At 36.7% G+C, this 17,101-nt stretch overlaps 1 protein-coding gene across 16 annotated transcripts in view; it reads left to right on the plus strand.

Moving 5' to 3' along the window:
* Positions 1–17,101, plus strand: part of Kmt2c (lysine methyltransferase 2C) — a 237,528-nt gene that overhangs the window by 72,765 nt on the left and 147,662 nt on the right. For all 16 annotated transcript variants that reach the window (XM_060373825.1, XM_060373829.1, XM_060373828.1 and 13 more), the window contains exons 3-4: positions 5,405–5,543; positions 14,318–14,515. In XM_060373825.1, the coding sequence (XP_060229808.1) occupies positions 5,405–5,543; positions 14,318–14,515 (337 nt within the window). The remainder of the gene's footprint in view (positions 1–5,404; positions 5,544–14,317; positions 14,516–17,101) is intronic.

Here is a 17,101-nt window from a genome sequence, read left to right on the forward strand (position 1 = left end):
GATAGATAAAGGTATTTCATGCTCCCTTTTTTCTCCTCTCCACCTTTTTGGCTATAGAGCATTTTGTGATTGAGTGGGACTGATTGTGCTTATTTAGGTCAGGTTTAAAGTTGAGAGGTATCCAGTTTAATTTCTGTTGCTGTGATAAAATGCCCTGACAAAGAGTAATTTAGGAAGAAGGGGGCTTATTTGATATAGAGTTTCAAGTTACTGTCTATTGTTTCAGAATAGTCAAGGCTAGAACTCAAGGAGCTAGTCACATCATATTCAGCTAAGAGCAAAGAGAGCTTTCAGCTTTCTTCTTTTAGAAAAATATTTGCCATTAATGCTTTGGATTACTTATATTTAAAGATTCATTTATTTTTATTTTTGTGTATATGGATATTTGTGTGTGTGGATCCATGTATGTCTTTGTACCATATACATGCCTGGTGTTCACAGAAGTCAGAAGAGGGTGCTGAATCCCTGGAACTGGAGTTACAGGTAGTTTTGAGTTGCTGTGTGTTGGTGCAGTAAGCACTCTTAACCACTGAGCCATCTCTCCAGCATTTTCTGCCATTCTCAGCTACTTTTCTTCTCTCTAGTCAGTGGTACTACCTACAGTGTACAATACCTACCATCCTATGTCATTTTACAATTATGACAATCTCCCACCTACATTGCTATAGGCACCCTGAACTAGACAATTCCTCATCATGACCGTTCCCAGATGATTATAGGTTGTATCAAGTTGTTAATTAAAACTGTATTCATGAGCAACAACTGTTTCCATAGGAAGTGATGTTATATGCATGAAGTTGATGTCCAGTGTTTTATTCTATTGATCCCTACCTTGGTGTGTTTGTTTGCTTTCACTGTGTAGCCCTGGCTTTCTTAGAGCTCACTATGTAGACCAGACTGGCATCACTATGCCTGGCATCCCACACATTGACTTTTTGGCAGGGTCAGATTGAATCGGGAGACCATAAGTTGGCCATGAGCTCCAGGGATCTGCTTTGGGCTTTATAGACACTCAGCTTTTTATGTGGATTCTGGAGATCTGACTTCAAGTCTTAATTCTTGCATAGCAGGACTTCACTGACTGAGCCACCTTCCATGCTGTCTTCTTCCAGTTTCAGATAAGAAAATTGTTATTTCTGTCTTCTTCAAATTGGAATGCATGTAACTGAACAAATAAGACCCCATGAAAAGCAAAACGTGGCCAGTTAAATGAGCTGGAATATTTTATCACTGGGCTTCACTTACTCATCCAGGTATGCTCTGTATGAGATCACAGGTTGGATCTTTAGTTGTTAACATCCCAGCTACAGCATTATGTTTCACTTCTCAATACCAAACTGACAATTTTTGAAGAGTAGGACTAGGAAAAGTGGAGGGGTCATCGAGGGTATAATTTTCTGCTTTGAGTGGGACAGATAGTAAGATCTAACTTATTTTACCATATGAAGAGTGTAAGATAGATTAGTAAATTTAGGGGTACTTATTATGTTTTGTGGTTAGAACTTTTGCTTTCTAGGAAGCAGTTTCAATATTCGTTTTACTGATTAAACATTGAAAAGTCAAACCAAAAAAAGCTAGACCAGAAATAAGACCCACTTTTTATCAGATCCTTCAGTTTCTTTAGCAACTCCATGTTAGGATCCTGGATACAGCCTCTGGACTGAGAAAGAGAACACTGAGAGCTAGCCTTGATATTACTGTCGTAGATTAGAACTGGTCCTGGATCCATTTCTTAAAGATAGGTAGATCCAGCCATGTAAAGGCGCACATTCATGTTTGCAGCTTCGGAAGCGTTGTTTCCATGTCCTTTTACGTGTACACTCCTCTTGGCCTTACCCCTGGTCACTTGATGCACTAAATACATCCCACAGACTTTTTGATGTCCCACTTATGAAGTGCTTCCATAAAGCCATTTTATAGATGTCATTGTCTAGTATTTTGTGCAAAGCACAAGAGGCAGAGATGCTAACAGAATGGGATTCCTTCCTCTCTTTGGGAAAGCTGAAGAGAGCAGGCAACATAAAGTAACTTCTGACTTCTAGGTATCTCACTGTATAGACTCTGGTTACTATTTGCTTTCTAAGTCACTACTTCAGGTTCCTGTCACCTCAAAGATTAGTACCAACATAAAAAGCATCAGCTACTTTCATTTTAAAATCCCATTGTTACTGACTCATTGTCTGATAAGCAAGACACTTAATTTTTTGAAGTTTTTTTTTGTTATGCCAGTTTCTATTCCTGATACTAATGTCTGTGTTAACTTGTGTGAAGTGAACTGTTCTGATAGAAACGTCAAAAATATAGCAGTTGGTTATATAAAACTAAATTTTCTCTTACATAGTCTGAAAACATTGATCCTTCCTCCCTGTTCTTCTTCTCTTTTCCTCCTGCTGTGCTTCTCTGGTGCCACAGTAATCTGTGGAGACTAGAGGACAACTTGGTGGAGTGTTTTCTCTTTCCATCTTTATATGGGTTTTGGGATTGAACTCAGGTTATCAGGCTTGTATATCAAGGTTTTCATCTACCAAGATATCTCACTTGACCCTCATGTAGTATTTTATTCATGAAAGGTTGTGTTGATGAGATTTCGTTGCTCACTGTGTGATTGATTATGAACTTGATTTTCTCTCTCCTGGTTCTTTGCAATCTCTTGGAGCATTGCTCTCATTGGCGGCTTTGTGGCTTGGGTTAGCTGTTTGGTCTGTTTTAGTCCATTGGGAAAAAAAAAAACATAAATTTACCAAGAGCAAATACTTTGCTTTATTTGGTGTGGTAGAGAAATGGCATAGTTGCTACCTGTTTTGTGACTTGCTAAGCAACTGACATACTTAGCTGTGTGTATGGTCTCTGATTGATCGAGTTACATAACATAAAACTTGGAGGATGAGCATGTATTTTGCACATTGGTGTTTTTTTGTTTGGATATGACTTTGTGCTTTATTTTCTACATCTTTCAAGTTCTTTACATACTTTGGCTCGATATACTTAGTTGGGATACATATGTTTTCTCTCATTTGTGATCTATACATCCAGTCATGGGTTCATTTGTCAATATAAATTTATAATTTCATTGTAATCATTACATTTTTAGTCTCTTTATATATGATATAAATATATACTTTATTGATTTGATGCTAAGTATCTTATATGCAAAATTTCTGTAGGGTAATCAGGATACCTTGACAAGCCTCAGAAACAATGGCCATTTTTTTTTTCTATTTCCATTATTAAAAAGGATATTGCTTCCCTTCCACTTCCTTGAAACAGGGTTTCTCTGTGTAGCTGTAGCCCTGGTTGGCCTGGAACTGTAGACCAGGCCTTGAACTGAAAGATCCACCTGCCTTTGCCTCCCAAGTGCTGGGATTAAAGGTGTGTGTCACCATGCGGGGTTTGGCTTTGTGCTGTTTTAGCTAAGAAAACCCAAACTATTGTTGTTTCATGTCATTAATATTATTTGATAGAATTAGTACTTTTTATAACTAACAGTTTTCATAATTATTTAATTTTTTCTCCCAAATATTTTCTTAAAATTTATGTTGACTTTAGGCGATACTTACAAAAATAAGGGAGATAAAATTGAAGTTGTGATGTGAGAGGTGAGAGTTGAAGTTTCAAGCTGTTAAGACAGCTGTGTCTAGTGTTTTGTAAAGTATGGTCTGGGATATTCGTGAGGACCTAATGCTGTATATATAGGCTTAAAAGTTATTCAGCCCATAGGAGATTGCTGCAACCCAGATAATAATAAAGTTCTGCAGCTAAAGGGCTGTACTTGCATTTGGGAGTCCAAAGAAATCATCTGAAGAAGAGACAGTAGATTATTATTTTATTCCTTCCTTCCTTCCTTCCTTCCTTCCTTCCTTCCTTCCTTCCTTCCCTCCTTTTTTCCACTCTCTCCACTCTCTCCTCTCTCTCTCTCTCTCTCTCTCTCTTTCTCTTCCTCCCCCTTCCCCTCTTTCTTTCTGGGTTTTAGTTCCAGGCTGTCCTGGAATTTGCTATGTATCAGAGGGTAACTTAGAACTCACTGTCCTCTTGTCTTAACCTCTCAAGAACTGTGTTTTACAGGCATATGACACCTTGTCTGAACTCAAGCTACTTGATCCTCATAAATAGTTTTATGAAGCATACCATAGAGCATAATTTGACAAATGAATAAAAGAGAAATGCCCTTTATATAATATTTAAATACCTGTCAGGTGATCAAATTGGTACTTGAGACATGATTTATAGGTTTGTTCATTTGTTTGGGGACTGTGTAGAAAGATCTAAATAAGTTTTCAATTAGAAAATAAGGATTTGTCTAAGATTGTGGAATTGTGTCAGGAGCATTGATAGAGGAGGGATGTCTCTTTATTCTGGTAATGCAGTGTGAAAGACAATAGACATCTTTTTATTTAATGAGAAGAGTGTTGGGATAGAGGTGTTTTAAAAACCTCACGGGAGCTGAAGAGATGGCTCAGTGGTTAAGAACACTTGTTGCAGTTGCAGAGAACCTAAGATCGGTTCCCAGCACTCACATAGTTGGCCATGACCCTCTGTCACTGCAGTCTAGGATATCTACTTCTTCTGGCCTCCAAGGACACATACATATATGCAGACAAAACACTCATACACATTTTTTAAAAAGTAAGATAAAAGTCTCAAAATAATGCTTCCTCAAAAGTATCTATAAAGTTTCTGGAGTTTGAGTCCTGAGGAGAATTTTAAAAGGCAGCAGAATCAAGGAGCTGTCTCTCTGTCTCTTTTAAGAGTTATTTATTATTTATACAGTATTCTGCCATACACATCAGAAGAGGGCAACAGACCTCACTATAGATAGTTATCAGCTGCCATGTGGTTGATGGGAATTAAACTCAGGACCTTTGGAAGAGCAGGCAGTGTTCTTAACTTCTGAGCCATCCATCTCTCCAACCCAGGAGCTGTCTCTTTACATATACATACTTAGCTTTTAGAATGGCAAGTAACTAGGATGTATACTGATTGTATCAAATTAATAGTCTCGGTTTATAGAATGTGAAGAAACGTAAATGAACCACATTGAAATACATTTACTTTATAGATCAACTGTACTTTCCTGAGAATGAGCTTTCAAACAGTTATTTCTAGTGTGGAACTTCCCTGAGTCAGTTGTACTTTGGTCTCAAGGCACAGTGAGCCATCGCTTATGCAATTCTGATGATTATTTTATGGTAGAAAACTGACACTAATTGTGTTTATTAACTTTCCCTATTTGTGAAGTGTTGTCATTTGTTTTACTTTTTCCTTATGTGTGTGTATGTATATGTATGTGTGTGTGTATGTATGTATGTGTGTGTGTGTATTTATGTATGTATGTGCTTTGTAGATAAATTCTTCAGTGATTGAACACAAAATGATTCTTTATATCCTCTTGTTTACTGTGACACAGAAATCAAAGAACAGCCGATGGAAGAGGATGCTGAAGCAGAAGTGGATAGCAGCAAACAGCCAGTCTCAAGTCTTCAGCGGTCTGTGTCTGAGGAATCTGCAAACTCCCTGGTCTCTGTTGGTGTAGAAGCCAAAATCAGGTCAGACAATGAAGACAGCTAAATTAGAGACGGTTGACAGGGGAAAGGGTGGTGAATTGACTGTAGAGAAAGCACAGGGAGACACAGTTGAGGATTCGGATGGGATTTTATTATCTTAGTACCTTTAAGTTTGATCTCCACATCTCCATGTGTAGTTGGCGTAGAAGATGGCTGTGCAGTGAGTGTACTTTGGTGAGGGGAGAGTAGAGAGTACACTTGGCTGTCGCACTGTTAGATTGACATTACCTATATGTTCTTCCTGACTGAAGAAAGAGCTAAGAGCGCCTTATAAAGAATTAAGTTCTGTGGGGACTGAGAAACAGTTCTTTCAGAGGAACCAATTTGGTTCCTAGCACCAGTATGGTTACTTAAACTGTTTATAACTCTAGTCCAGGGGATTCTGATCTGTGGATACCCAAGCACACATGTGATACATATACATAACATGTAGGCAAAACACTTAAACACATTTTAAAAAGCTGCTAAAAAAGGTAAATTCTGATATTTATATCCTTAACATACTTAATTTTTTTTTTTTCAATTTTATGTGCATTTGTGTTTTGCTTGCATGTGTGTCAGTGTGAGACTGTCAGATCTTGGAGTCACAGACAGTTGTGAGCTGCCATGTGAGTGCTTGAATTTGAACCCAGGTCCTCTGGAAGAGTGCTCCTAACCGCTGAGCCATTGCTCTAGCCCCAACACATTCATAATCTTACCCTCTCTTCATTCTTTAAGAAAGGACCCCTCTCCATCCAAACTAAGTAACTAAATAAAATTGTAACAACAAATTAAAAGAAATGGGACTGGTGAGATGCCTCATAAGATAAACGTACTTGCCGCTAAGCTTGATGACCCAAGTTTTATCTTCAGGAAAGAGCTGACTCAGTACAGCGTCTTCTGACTGATCTGTATGCACATATGCTCATACACACAAAATAAATAATGTAATGATAAAAGTGTTTTGTTTTTTTTTTTTTGTTTGTTTGTTTGTTTTCTCCCCCGACAGGGTTTCTTTTTGAGGCTCTTGCTGTCCTAGAACACTCTGTGTAGACTAGGCTGCCCTAAAAGTCAAAGATCCACCTGCCTCTGCCTCCTGAGTGCTGGGATTAAAGGTGTGTGCCACCACTGCCTAGGTGTAAGTTTTTTTTTTTTTTAAATTTATGATAAGGACTTTTTAAAAAGTAATTAAATATGGGATATTATAACCTATCAGTTCAGCTTTCATGTCTTATATTTTTTGGCTTCTATTTTGAAGTCCTCAATAAGACTATGAAAGTATTGGCATTTGAATATTCTCAGTCTTTTAAAATGTTTTCATTGTTTTGCTTTTGGCATTCTTCCCTCCTCATTTTATCCTCTGTAGAATCTTGTGAAGATGCTCCACCTTTGTATTTTGAGGGTTGTTGAGTATCCTGTCTGCCTTTTGCCTTTCTTTTCTTCTCAGGAAAGTGCATGTAATCTGATAGCTCGGAGTCTTGCTTTTGTCCTTATGAGCCACAATTCAGTTCCCAGTAAGGCCACATTCCTGAAACCCAGACTCTTCTCCCTGTCTGGGTAACTGCCTCACTTAGAAGCACATTAGACACAACGCCCACAGTGTGTTCCGGACTGCTCTTTATGCTGCCTCTTCCTCTGTTCTCTCTCTGCCTCTTCCTCTGCCTCCTCATTCAACAAGTGACACCAGTATTTACCCTGTTGCTCAGGAGTTGGTCCCTGATTGGTCTCATCTTCATAGTTAGCCCTCACAATCTCTTTTCATCTTGATTTGGCATGCTGACTTGGTTGAATCTATTGTCTTTCAGATACTATGATTATCTTTTTATCTTCTTTCTCCTTCTCATTACCTTTCCACAGACTAATTTAGTTGTAAAAATTATTGTCAAATGTTAGTTAGATCTGGTTGTCACTAAGTTTAATGGCAATTATATTTAAATGTGACATTTTGGTTGTAGTTAGCATTTCAGGTTTTCTTGTTTCTGTGATGGCTGGTCCTGGTGGTCTGTCCTTAGGTTTAACTTCTACTGCTTCTGAATAAACTCTATCCAGTTTCTGTTATTTCTTTGGAGTTTTTGTGTCATCTGTCACAAGAGTTACCTTTTGAGAGAGTCCTCCTTCTGAATTCTTTAACTCCAGTATGCGTGTAGGTGAAAAGTGTATTTCAAAGGTATTAATTTTACTTAGTTCACTTCCCCCAATATTTTAGAGGTTTAAATATTTTCTAAATAAAAGAGAAGTACTTTGCTGGGATTTGGTGGCACATACCTTTAATCCCAGCACTCATGACACAGAGGCAGGCAGATCGCTTAAGTTCCAGGCCAGCCTAGTCTACAGAGTTCCAGGACAGCCAAGGCTACACAGCCCTGCCTTGAAAAAAGAAATGAGTAGTATGTTTTACAAATTTCAGATCTCAAAATGAAGCCTTTATCAATTTTGAGTTGAGTTTTGCATTGTGGTATGAGATGGGAGTTTTATTTCTCTGCATTTGGCTTTACAGTTTTCCTATCACTAATCATTGAAAACTAATTTCAGTTGGGTGTGGGGGTGCACACCTGCAATCTCAGTGCTCGGGGAGGCAGAGGCAGGTGGATTTCTGTGAGTTGGAGGCCAACCTAGTCTACAAAGCCAGTCCAGGACAGCCAAGACTACACAGAGAAACCCTACCTTGGAAAAAACAAAACAAAACAAAAAAAGAAAACTCCTTATTTCTTCATTGTGTACTCTTGCCATTTCTGGAAAACACAGACTAGGTAGTAAGTGCGTGGATTTATTTTTCAGATTCCTATCTTGTTTCATTGGTGATACATAGTTTTATAATCCCTTTGTAATGTGCTTTGAAGTTAGAGGACATGATGCCTTTAGCTTTGTTGTCCTCTTCTTCCATTTGTCATCTTCCATCAGGGTCTCAGTACTGAACCCATGCCAGCATGGAACTTGCATTCTTCCACCTTCAGTTTCCTGAGTGCTGGCATTACAGGCATGTTGTCTATATTGGCTTTTAAAGTTTGTTCTTTATAATTAAAAATTTTTTACGTTTGTAGTTCCAGGTTTATAAATCTTGTGTTACTTGCTTAAACTTACATAAAATTATTTATTTATTGGTTGTTGTGATTGAGATTATTTTCTGATTTTTCAAATAGCTTATTAATTAGCATACAGAAGCACTACTGATTTTTGTATGTTGATTTTGTGTCCTGTAACTTGACAGTATTTTTTAGTTCTGACAGTTTTTGGATGCAGCCTTTATAGTTTTGGTTATATACATTAGTTTTTGTCATTGGCAAATAATAATAATTTTACTTCTTAGGATGCTTTTTATTTAATTATGTTGCCAAATTAGGTTAGCTTATGATTTTGCCATTATATTAAAAAAATAGGAAGAGTAAGCATTCATTATTTTATTATGTGGTTATTTTTGTCCATTCTAGGAAACTTGTTTGCACTTTGTCAGCCTTGTTCTCCCAGAGATATTTTTAAGGAATTGTGCTCTGATTTTTTTGGTCATATTTATCTTGTTAATTTCTATTGTACTAATCCCAATCTGCTCTCTTTTAAACATCTTACCTGTCTTTCTGTCTATCTGTCTGTCTCTATCTACTGATCTCTCCCCTCCCTTCCTTTCTCTCTCTCTATGCAACTGTTTGTCTGGATGCATGTATGTGTAGTACACGTGTCCCATGGATGGTTGTGAGCTGTGTGTGCTGGCAGCTAGACTCTGGGACAACAGGTCCTCTGAAGCCACTGACCCATCTCTCCAGCTCCCAGTCTTCTTTCTTCTGTTGTTCTGTCCGTGTCCTCATTGAAATTTGGTCAGCCTTTTTTGTAGAAAACTTAAATTAACATCTAAACTTTTAATTTCTATAAGTTTATAACTGTTCTTTTGATTCGGATTTTAGCTTCATTTTATACACTTTGATTTGCATTTTGACCAAAAGGATTATTATCTGTATGATAATGATAATTTCTAATACATTAGCTTTTGCAGCCTAATGTGTTATCTATTTTTAGAATATTTTCTTTCTTTATGAAAAAGTACAAATGTGTCAGACATAGTGAGGAGGGAGAATCTGTATAGTGAATTCAGGCCATACTAAATAGTAAGACCCTCTCTATCTATCACACACAGTAGTTCGGTGAGTGTGTGTGTGTGTGTGTGTGTGTGTGTGTGTGTGTGTGTTTACATTCATCAGTTCATGCATACTCATAAGAAAAATATTGTAGAGGAGAAGTTCTGTAAGGTCTGTTATTATAATTGTTTCTTTTTAAGTTTAGTAGACTTTACTTTCACAATAATGTTTTTACTGAGGATTTGAGCAGATATTGCAGAATATTCTTGTTTGTAATTCTTGTTTGTGTCCAGTACTTTAGTATTGTGCAGTAGTGTGTCATCTTTGTTGCAGGTAATATATCGATATTTTTACATTTCTTTTAATCTGAAGCTCTTAGTTTACATTTTGGCTCACTCATGATGAGATAAGAGTTTGTTGGTCTTCATGGATGGATAATGTCATGTGTTTGCTCTAACATCCTCATAGAGACTAGCCTCACAGTATTATATTTCTTCCAGCTAGTTTTCCAAGTCCCTTAATCCATTAACAACTCAAAAACTTACTAAACCTTTTCTTATTTTTCTTCATACATACTGTGTGGTACATATATATGTATATAGTATATATAAAGGATGTTTATAAAATACTAAATATACATTGTTAGCATAGGCCTTACAGAGTCTAGGTATTTGGTTGTCAGATTTAATATTTAGGTTTTCTTTTGACATGCATACTTGGATTTAATACTTAGGTTTATTTTGAGGAAGCTGAGTGAATAAAGTATTTGCCAGGCAAGTATGAGGACCTGAGTTTGTATCACCAGAACCTAGATAAAGCAGGATTTTGTGGCATACCATTCTGTAATCCTGGTGCTCCGATGGGAGATGGGAGATGGAGACACTAAAATCCTTGGAACTTGGCTAAGAGTTAAGCTGGTGTACACATTGGGAAGAATCCAGAGACCCTATCTCAAAAAAGTAGAAAGCAAAGAATAATACCTTAGATTGTCCTCTAGCTTCCACATGCATTTTATGGCATACTCATGATTCTCACACATGAGAATCCATGCCTGGATCCACAAAGATTTTTTTTTAAATTCATGCTGTGTTTAGAGCTACTTTAGTAGTAGAAACTTGTGTAAAGCTTTGGATTTGATTCTTAGTACCCCAACAATAAGTAAGTAAATAAATAATTAAAACCACCTCAAAGGGACTAGAAAGGGGGCTCAGTGGGTAAGATCCCTTGCTGCTCTTCCAGAGGACCTAAGTTCAGTTCCTAATACCAGTGTTGAGTGGTTTATAGCAGTCTGTAACTCCATCTCCAGCAGATCTGATCTAATGCCCCTTTCTGACATTGATGGGAGCCTACAGACACATTACAGATACCTGCATGTAAATAAAATTTAAATCTTGCCTTCATCCCAGGCATGCAAGGGTGGATCAATATACAGAAATCCATCAATGTAATCAATCATATAAACAAACTGAAGGAGAAAAACTACATGATCATCTCCTTAGATGTTGAAAAAACAATCAACAAAATCCAACACCCATTTATGTTTAAAGTCTTGGAGAGATCAGGGATACAAGGCACATACCTAAACATAGTAAAGGCAATATACAGCAAGCCTATAGCCAATATCAAACTCAATGGCGAGAAAATTGTGAGAATCCCACTGAAATCAGGGACAAGACAAGGCTGCCCACTGTCTTTATATTTCTTCAATATAGTACTTGAAGTCCTAGCTAGAGCAATAAGGCAACTAAAGGAGATCAAGGGGATACAAGTCGGAAACGAATAAGTCAAAGTATCATGATTCGTAGATGATATGATAGTATACATGAACAACCCCAAAAATTCAACCAGAGAACTCCTTCAGCTGATAAACACCTTCAGCAAAGTGGCTGGATACAAAATCAACTCAAAAAAATCAGAAGCCCTCCTGTATATCAAAGACAAAAGGGCCAAGAAAGAAATTAGGGAAACAACACCCTTCACAAATAACCACTAATAACATAAAGTACCTTGGTTTGACTCTAACCAAGCAAATGAAAGACCTGTTTGAGAAAAACTTCAAATCTCTGAAGAAAGAAATTGAAGATAGATGGAAAGATCTCCCGTGTTCATGGATTGGCAGGATTAACATAGTGAAAATGGCCATACTGCCAAAAGCAATTTACAGACTCAATGCAGTTCCCATCAAAATACCAACACAATTCTTTTCAGACCTTGAAAGAAAAATTCTCAACTTCATATGGAGAAACAAAAAACCCAGAATTCCCAAAACGATCCTCTACAACAACAGATCATCTGGAGTTATCTCCATCCCTGATCGCAAGCTGTGCTACAGAGCAATAGTAATAAAAACTGCATGGTATTGGCATAGAAACAGAATAGTGGATCAAAGGAATTGAATAGAAGACCCAGAAACAAACCCACACACCTATGGATACTTGATTTTTGACAAAGAAGCCAAAACCATTCAATGAAAAAAAAGACAGCATCTTCAACAAATGGGGCTGGTCCAACTGGATGTCTACATGCAGAAGAATGAAAATAGATCCGTATTTATCACCCTGCACGAAACTAAAGTCCAAGTGGATCAAAGACCTCAATATAAAACCAGACACATTAAGTCGGTTAGAAGAAAAAGTGGGGAAGACCCTAGAACTCATTGGCACAGGAAACAACTTCCTGAACAGAACACCAACAGCACATGCTCTAAGATCAACAATCAACAAATGGGACCTCATGAAACTGAAAAGCTTCTGTAAAGCAAAGGACACTGTCGTCAAAACAAAATGACAGCCTACAGACTAGGAAAGGATCTTCACCAACCCTACATCTGACAGAGGGCTAATATCCAGTATATATTAAGAACTCAAGAAGTTAAAAAGCAACAAATCAAGTAATCTAATTAAAAAAAAATGTGGTATGGAGCTAAACAGAGAACTCTCTGTAGAGGATTGTAGAATGGCAGAAAAGCACTTAAAGAAATGCTCAACGTCCTTAGCAATCAGGGAGATGCAAATCAAAACGACCCTGAGACTTCACCTTACACCCATCAGAATGACTAAGATCAAAAACTCAAGTGACATCACATTCTGGAGAGGTTCTGGAGAAAGGGGAACCCTCTTCCACTGCTGGTGGGAATGTAAACTTGTACAACCACTTTGGAAATCAGTCTAACGCTATCTCAGACAATTAGGAATAGTGCTTCCTCGAGATCCAGCTATACCACTCCTAGGCATATATCTAAATGATGTTCAAGTACACAACAAAGACATTTGTTCAGCCATGTTTGTAGCCGCTTTATTTGTAATAGCCAGAACCTGGAAACAACATACATGTCTATCAATGGAAGAATGGATACAGAAATTGTGGTACATTTACACAATGGATTACTACTCAGCAATTAAAAACAAGGAAATCATGAAATTTGCAGGCAAATGGTGGAATCCAGAAAAGATCATCCTGCGTGAGGTATCCCAGAAGCAGAAAGACACACATGGTATATACTCATTTATAAGTGGATACTAGAACTTTAAGACAAGACAGCATAAACATACTAAAATCTGTACACCTAAAAGAAGCTAAACAAGAAGGAGGACCCAGGGTAAGAAGATCAATCCTTACTTAGAAAGGCAAATAGGATGGACATTGGAAGCAGGAGAAAATGAGAAGCAGGATAGGAGCCTACCATAGAGGGCTAAAAGACCCTACATAGCAGTATATCAAAGCAGATGCTGAGACTCATAACCAAGCTTTGGGCAGAGTGCAGGGAATCATGAAAGAAGAGAGAGTTAGTAAGAGCTGGAGAGAACAGGAGCTCCACAAGGACCAAATGTATCTGGGCACAGGGGCTTGTCTGAGACTGATTCTCCAACCAGAGACCATGCATGGATATAACCTAGAACCCCTGCTCAGATGTACCCCATGGCAGCTCAGTATCCAAGTGGGTTTCCCTAATAAGGGGAACAGGGACTGTCTCTGGCATGAACTTTATGGCTAGCTCCTTCTGTGGGAGGAGCAGCCTAGCTAGGCCACAGAGGAGGACATTGCAGCCAGTCTGGGTGAGACCTGATAAGCTAGGGTCAGATGGAAGGCGAGGAGGTCCTCTTCTATAAGTGGACTTAGAGAGAGGCAAGGAGGAGTTGAGGGAGGGAGGGTAGGATTGGGAGGGAATGAGTGAGGGGGCTACAGCTGGGACACAAAGTAAATAAACTGTAATTAATATAAAAATAATAAGAATATATAAAAGAAACATTTAAAACAAGGATCCTCTGAAAACTTATCCCAACTGAGAGACTAAAGAGATCTGACAGCTAAATACATTGTGGTGTTCCAAATGAGAGTCTAGTAACTATGAACTTCAACAGTATTGACATCAATATTCACTTGCTAGTTGTAGCAACCACATTTGCTTATATTTGTTCTCATGGGGACACTATATATATATGTGGGGTTAAAATAGTGTCTATATCGTCACATGAAATCTTCTATAAATTTAAAATGTTCTCAAGGAATCTTTTAAGTTTAAACATGTTCTCACAGAAAAAAAATGAAATCTTCCAATAAATTATGCTATAGAGAAGTAGAATTGCAAATATATATAATCATAATATAGTTTCTGGAAAATATAGTTAAAAAACTTAGTTTAAAATATAACTAAGGTATTGCATAAAGCTACTTTTTCCTTCACTGTCTTTCTCCCTTCATTTTTACCAGTGAACAGCTCTGCGCTTTTTGTTACTGTGGGGAGAAAAGTTCCTTAGGACAAGGAGACTTGAAACAATTCAGAGTAACACCTGGACTTATCTTACCTTGGAAAGATCATCCTTCTAACAAGGACATCGATGACAACAGCAGTGGGACCTGTGAGAGAATACAGAATTCAGCTCCACGAAGACAAAGAGGACAGAGAAAGTAAGCAATTTTGAATTATTAATTTATAATTGTGGTTGTTAGTATTGAACAGGTTTTTATTGTATTTTACATATTTATGTAGAACTTTTTGATTTTTGCCCTGACCGAGCAAATGGTTGTTTTCTCCATTTTTTTATTTTACATGATTGTTATCAAAATTAGTATGATAACAAAAGTTCCTCTGGAAGAAAATATAATAAAGACAGCATAAGCCAGAAGGGTGCGAATGGAATTTACAAATGGAAGGAAGAAAACATAATGAAGTAGTTTTTCCTTTCCTTCTGGTCTACTGGCTTTTATTTGTAAGAATGCAATGTTGTACCCAAACCAGAGTTTCAACACTATTCATATTCCTCTTATCATCCATGCATTCTTTCATTTATTTTTTTATTCTCAGTTTATGAATACATATATTTTGGAGAATATTGAGCTAGCCTATAACCTCATTAAAATATGTCACTTCCTTGTTTGCCTTTGTTTTCATCCCTGTTATAGAATGTACTATTGAAAAATTAAAATGTTGGGAGGGAATGAGGGAGCGGGATACAGTTGGGATACAGAGTTAATAAAATGTAACTAATAATAAAAAAATTTATAAAAAAAAGAATAAATGCAAAAAAATTTAAAATGTTTACATGGCTATATGTCAACATGTTAAGAGCTCTTGCTGTTCTTTGTAGAGGACCAGAGTTTGGTAGTCTGTACTCAGTTTAAAAGGTTCACTACCAGCAGTAAGAAACTCCAGGATAGTCTACTCTCTCTTCTAGCTTTTCTTGACACCCTCACACATGTGTAATTACAGCCTCACACATGTGCATGTACACACACGCACATATACACACACCCTTTAAAAAATTAATTTATGGTCTGGAGAAATGGCAGGTCGTTAAGAGTACAGCACCTGTATTCTATTCCCAGCATTCATGGGGTGGCTCACAACTTCAGCTCTAGGGCATCCAGTGTCCTCTTTTGACTTGCACAAGTTCTCATACACTTGTGGTATCTTGCACACACAATAAACAAATAATTAAAATTAATTTAGCTTGGAATCCTGACCAATTCTGTCTTTTGAGGATGACAGAATTTTATAATTTTATAATTTTCCAAGAGTCTCTCTGTCTTTTGTGGAAGTTTAAGTGTTAAAGCATTGTTATGCTATCATCATCATTTAAAATTGCTACCGTATTTGAAAATTCAAAGTATAAAGTGAAATGTAAGATTTTTTTTTCATAAAGAATTTGAAGTTGGGATGATTTAAGGAAGCTTAGAGGTGTTGTATTTGTAGTTATGATTTTTCTGCTTTCAAGCTACGTCATATGTAAGAACCTTACTTTTGCTATCAACTGAATTCTCACATGTTAATATGATGTACCAAAAGTCCAGCAAGCTTATAATGTCTATCAGTAGTTAGCAAATATAATGGTATAGGTCAGGCTATATCTTACATTTCTGTGTTCTGTCTTGAATAATGACCATTATACATTCTTTTGTAGGAAATAGAATTTGGCATTATTTACTTATTTTATAAACAATTTTCCATTAAATTTTGAATGAAAAAAATTTATGAGATTGGATAATTTTATAAAAGTAGATAAAGCTTAATAAAAGTTGAATTTAATTAGTACTTACTAAGTTTATTAAATAATAATAAAAAGTTCATTAGTGTATGCAGAGAATGTTTGGCAGTCTTGTAAGGGTAGATGGTTTAATTTAGCTTAGTAATGATTTTAAATATTTATAAAATGTATGTTACTACTGAAGTATAAATAGCTAATTAATTTTGATATTTGTGGGTGTGTTTATAGCTTGAAATTTTGTGAGTATTTCAGTTGGCTTCTCCCTTTTAAATTGTTACTGTTTTAAATTACATGTCTTTATGTGTGTCTCTGGTCATAGGTTCTCTGGTAAGTTTTAGGCAGTTATGAGCTGCCTCACATGTGTACTGGAAACTGAACGCAGGTTCTCTTAGCTGGCGAGCCATCTCTCCAGCCTGCAACTGGCTTCTCAATCTCTTTCCTGCTGTCATCCTTTTTGTTGACATAATACATGGGAATGCTGAATTTGACTAAGCTTCTGGCTAGGAACTGATTAGTAATAGACTGGTTGGTCATGCCATTGATTTTATTCATTTATTTGTTGTTTTTTTTTTAATTTCTCTTGCCGTTAATATGCTAAACACAATGTAGTGTTTACTCTCCTTTATTTTTTTCCCAATAAAATAGCAAAGGTAGTAATAAATAGGGCATTTGTAGAATTGGAGAGAGGAAAGAGTTTCTAATAGCCAATTATTCAAATTTGAATTTAAAGTTATTATAGCATTTTCAACATTTCAGTGCATTTGTAATGCTAAACTGAAATTACCAGTTATTTTAAATATATTTGATAATTAAATGTACTTATTGAGCTATGTTGTTCCTTTTTTCTTACAGCAATTCCAGGTATAAAAAGTTTAATATCTTTAGTTATTATGCTAATTTTCTCTTTAATAGGACTCATGATAAATATACAGCATTTAAAAGTCCAGTGAGTTATGACCTATGTCCTATAGTGACTTTGCTGTAAAATCTCATGACCTTAAGCATTAGA

The sequence above is a fragment of the Meriones unguiculatus genome, chromosome 21 (genome assembly GCF_030254825.1).
Source record: "Meriones unguiculatus strain TT.TT164.6M chromosome 21, Bangor_MerUng_6.1, whole genome shotgun sequence".
Classification (NCBI taxonomy): Eukaryota; Metazoa; Chordata; class Mammalia; order Rodentia; family Muridae; genus Meriones; species Meriones unguiculatus.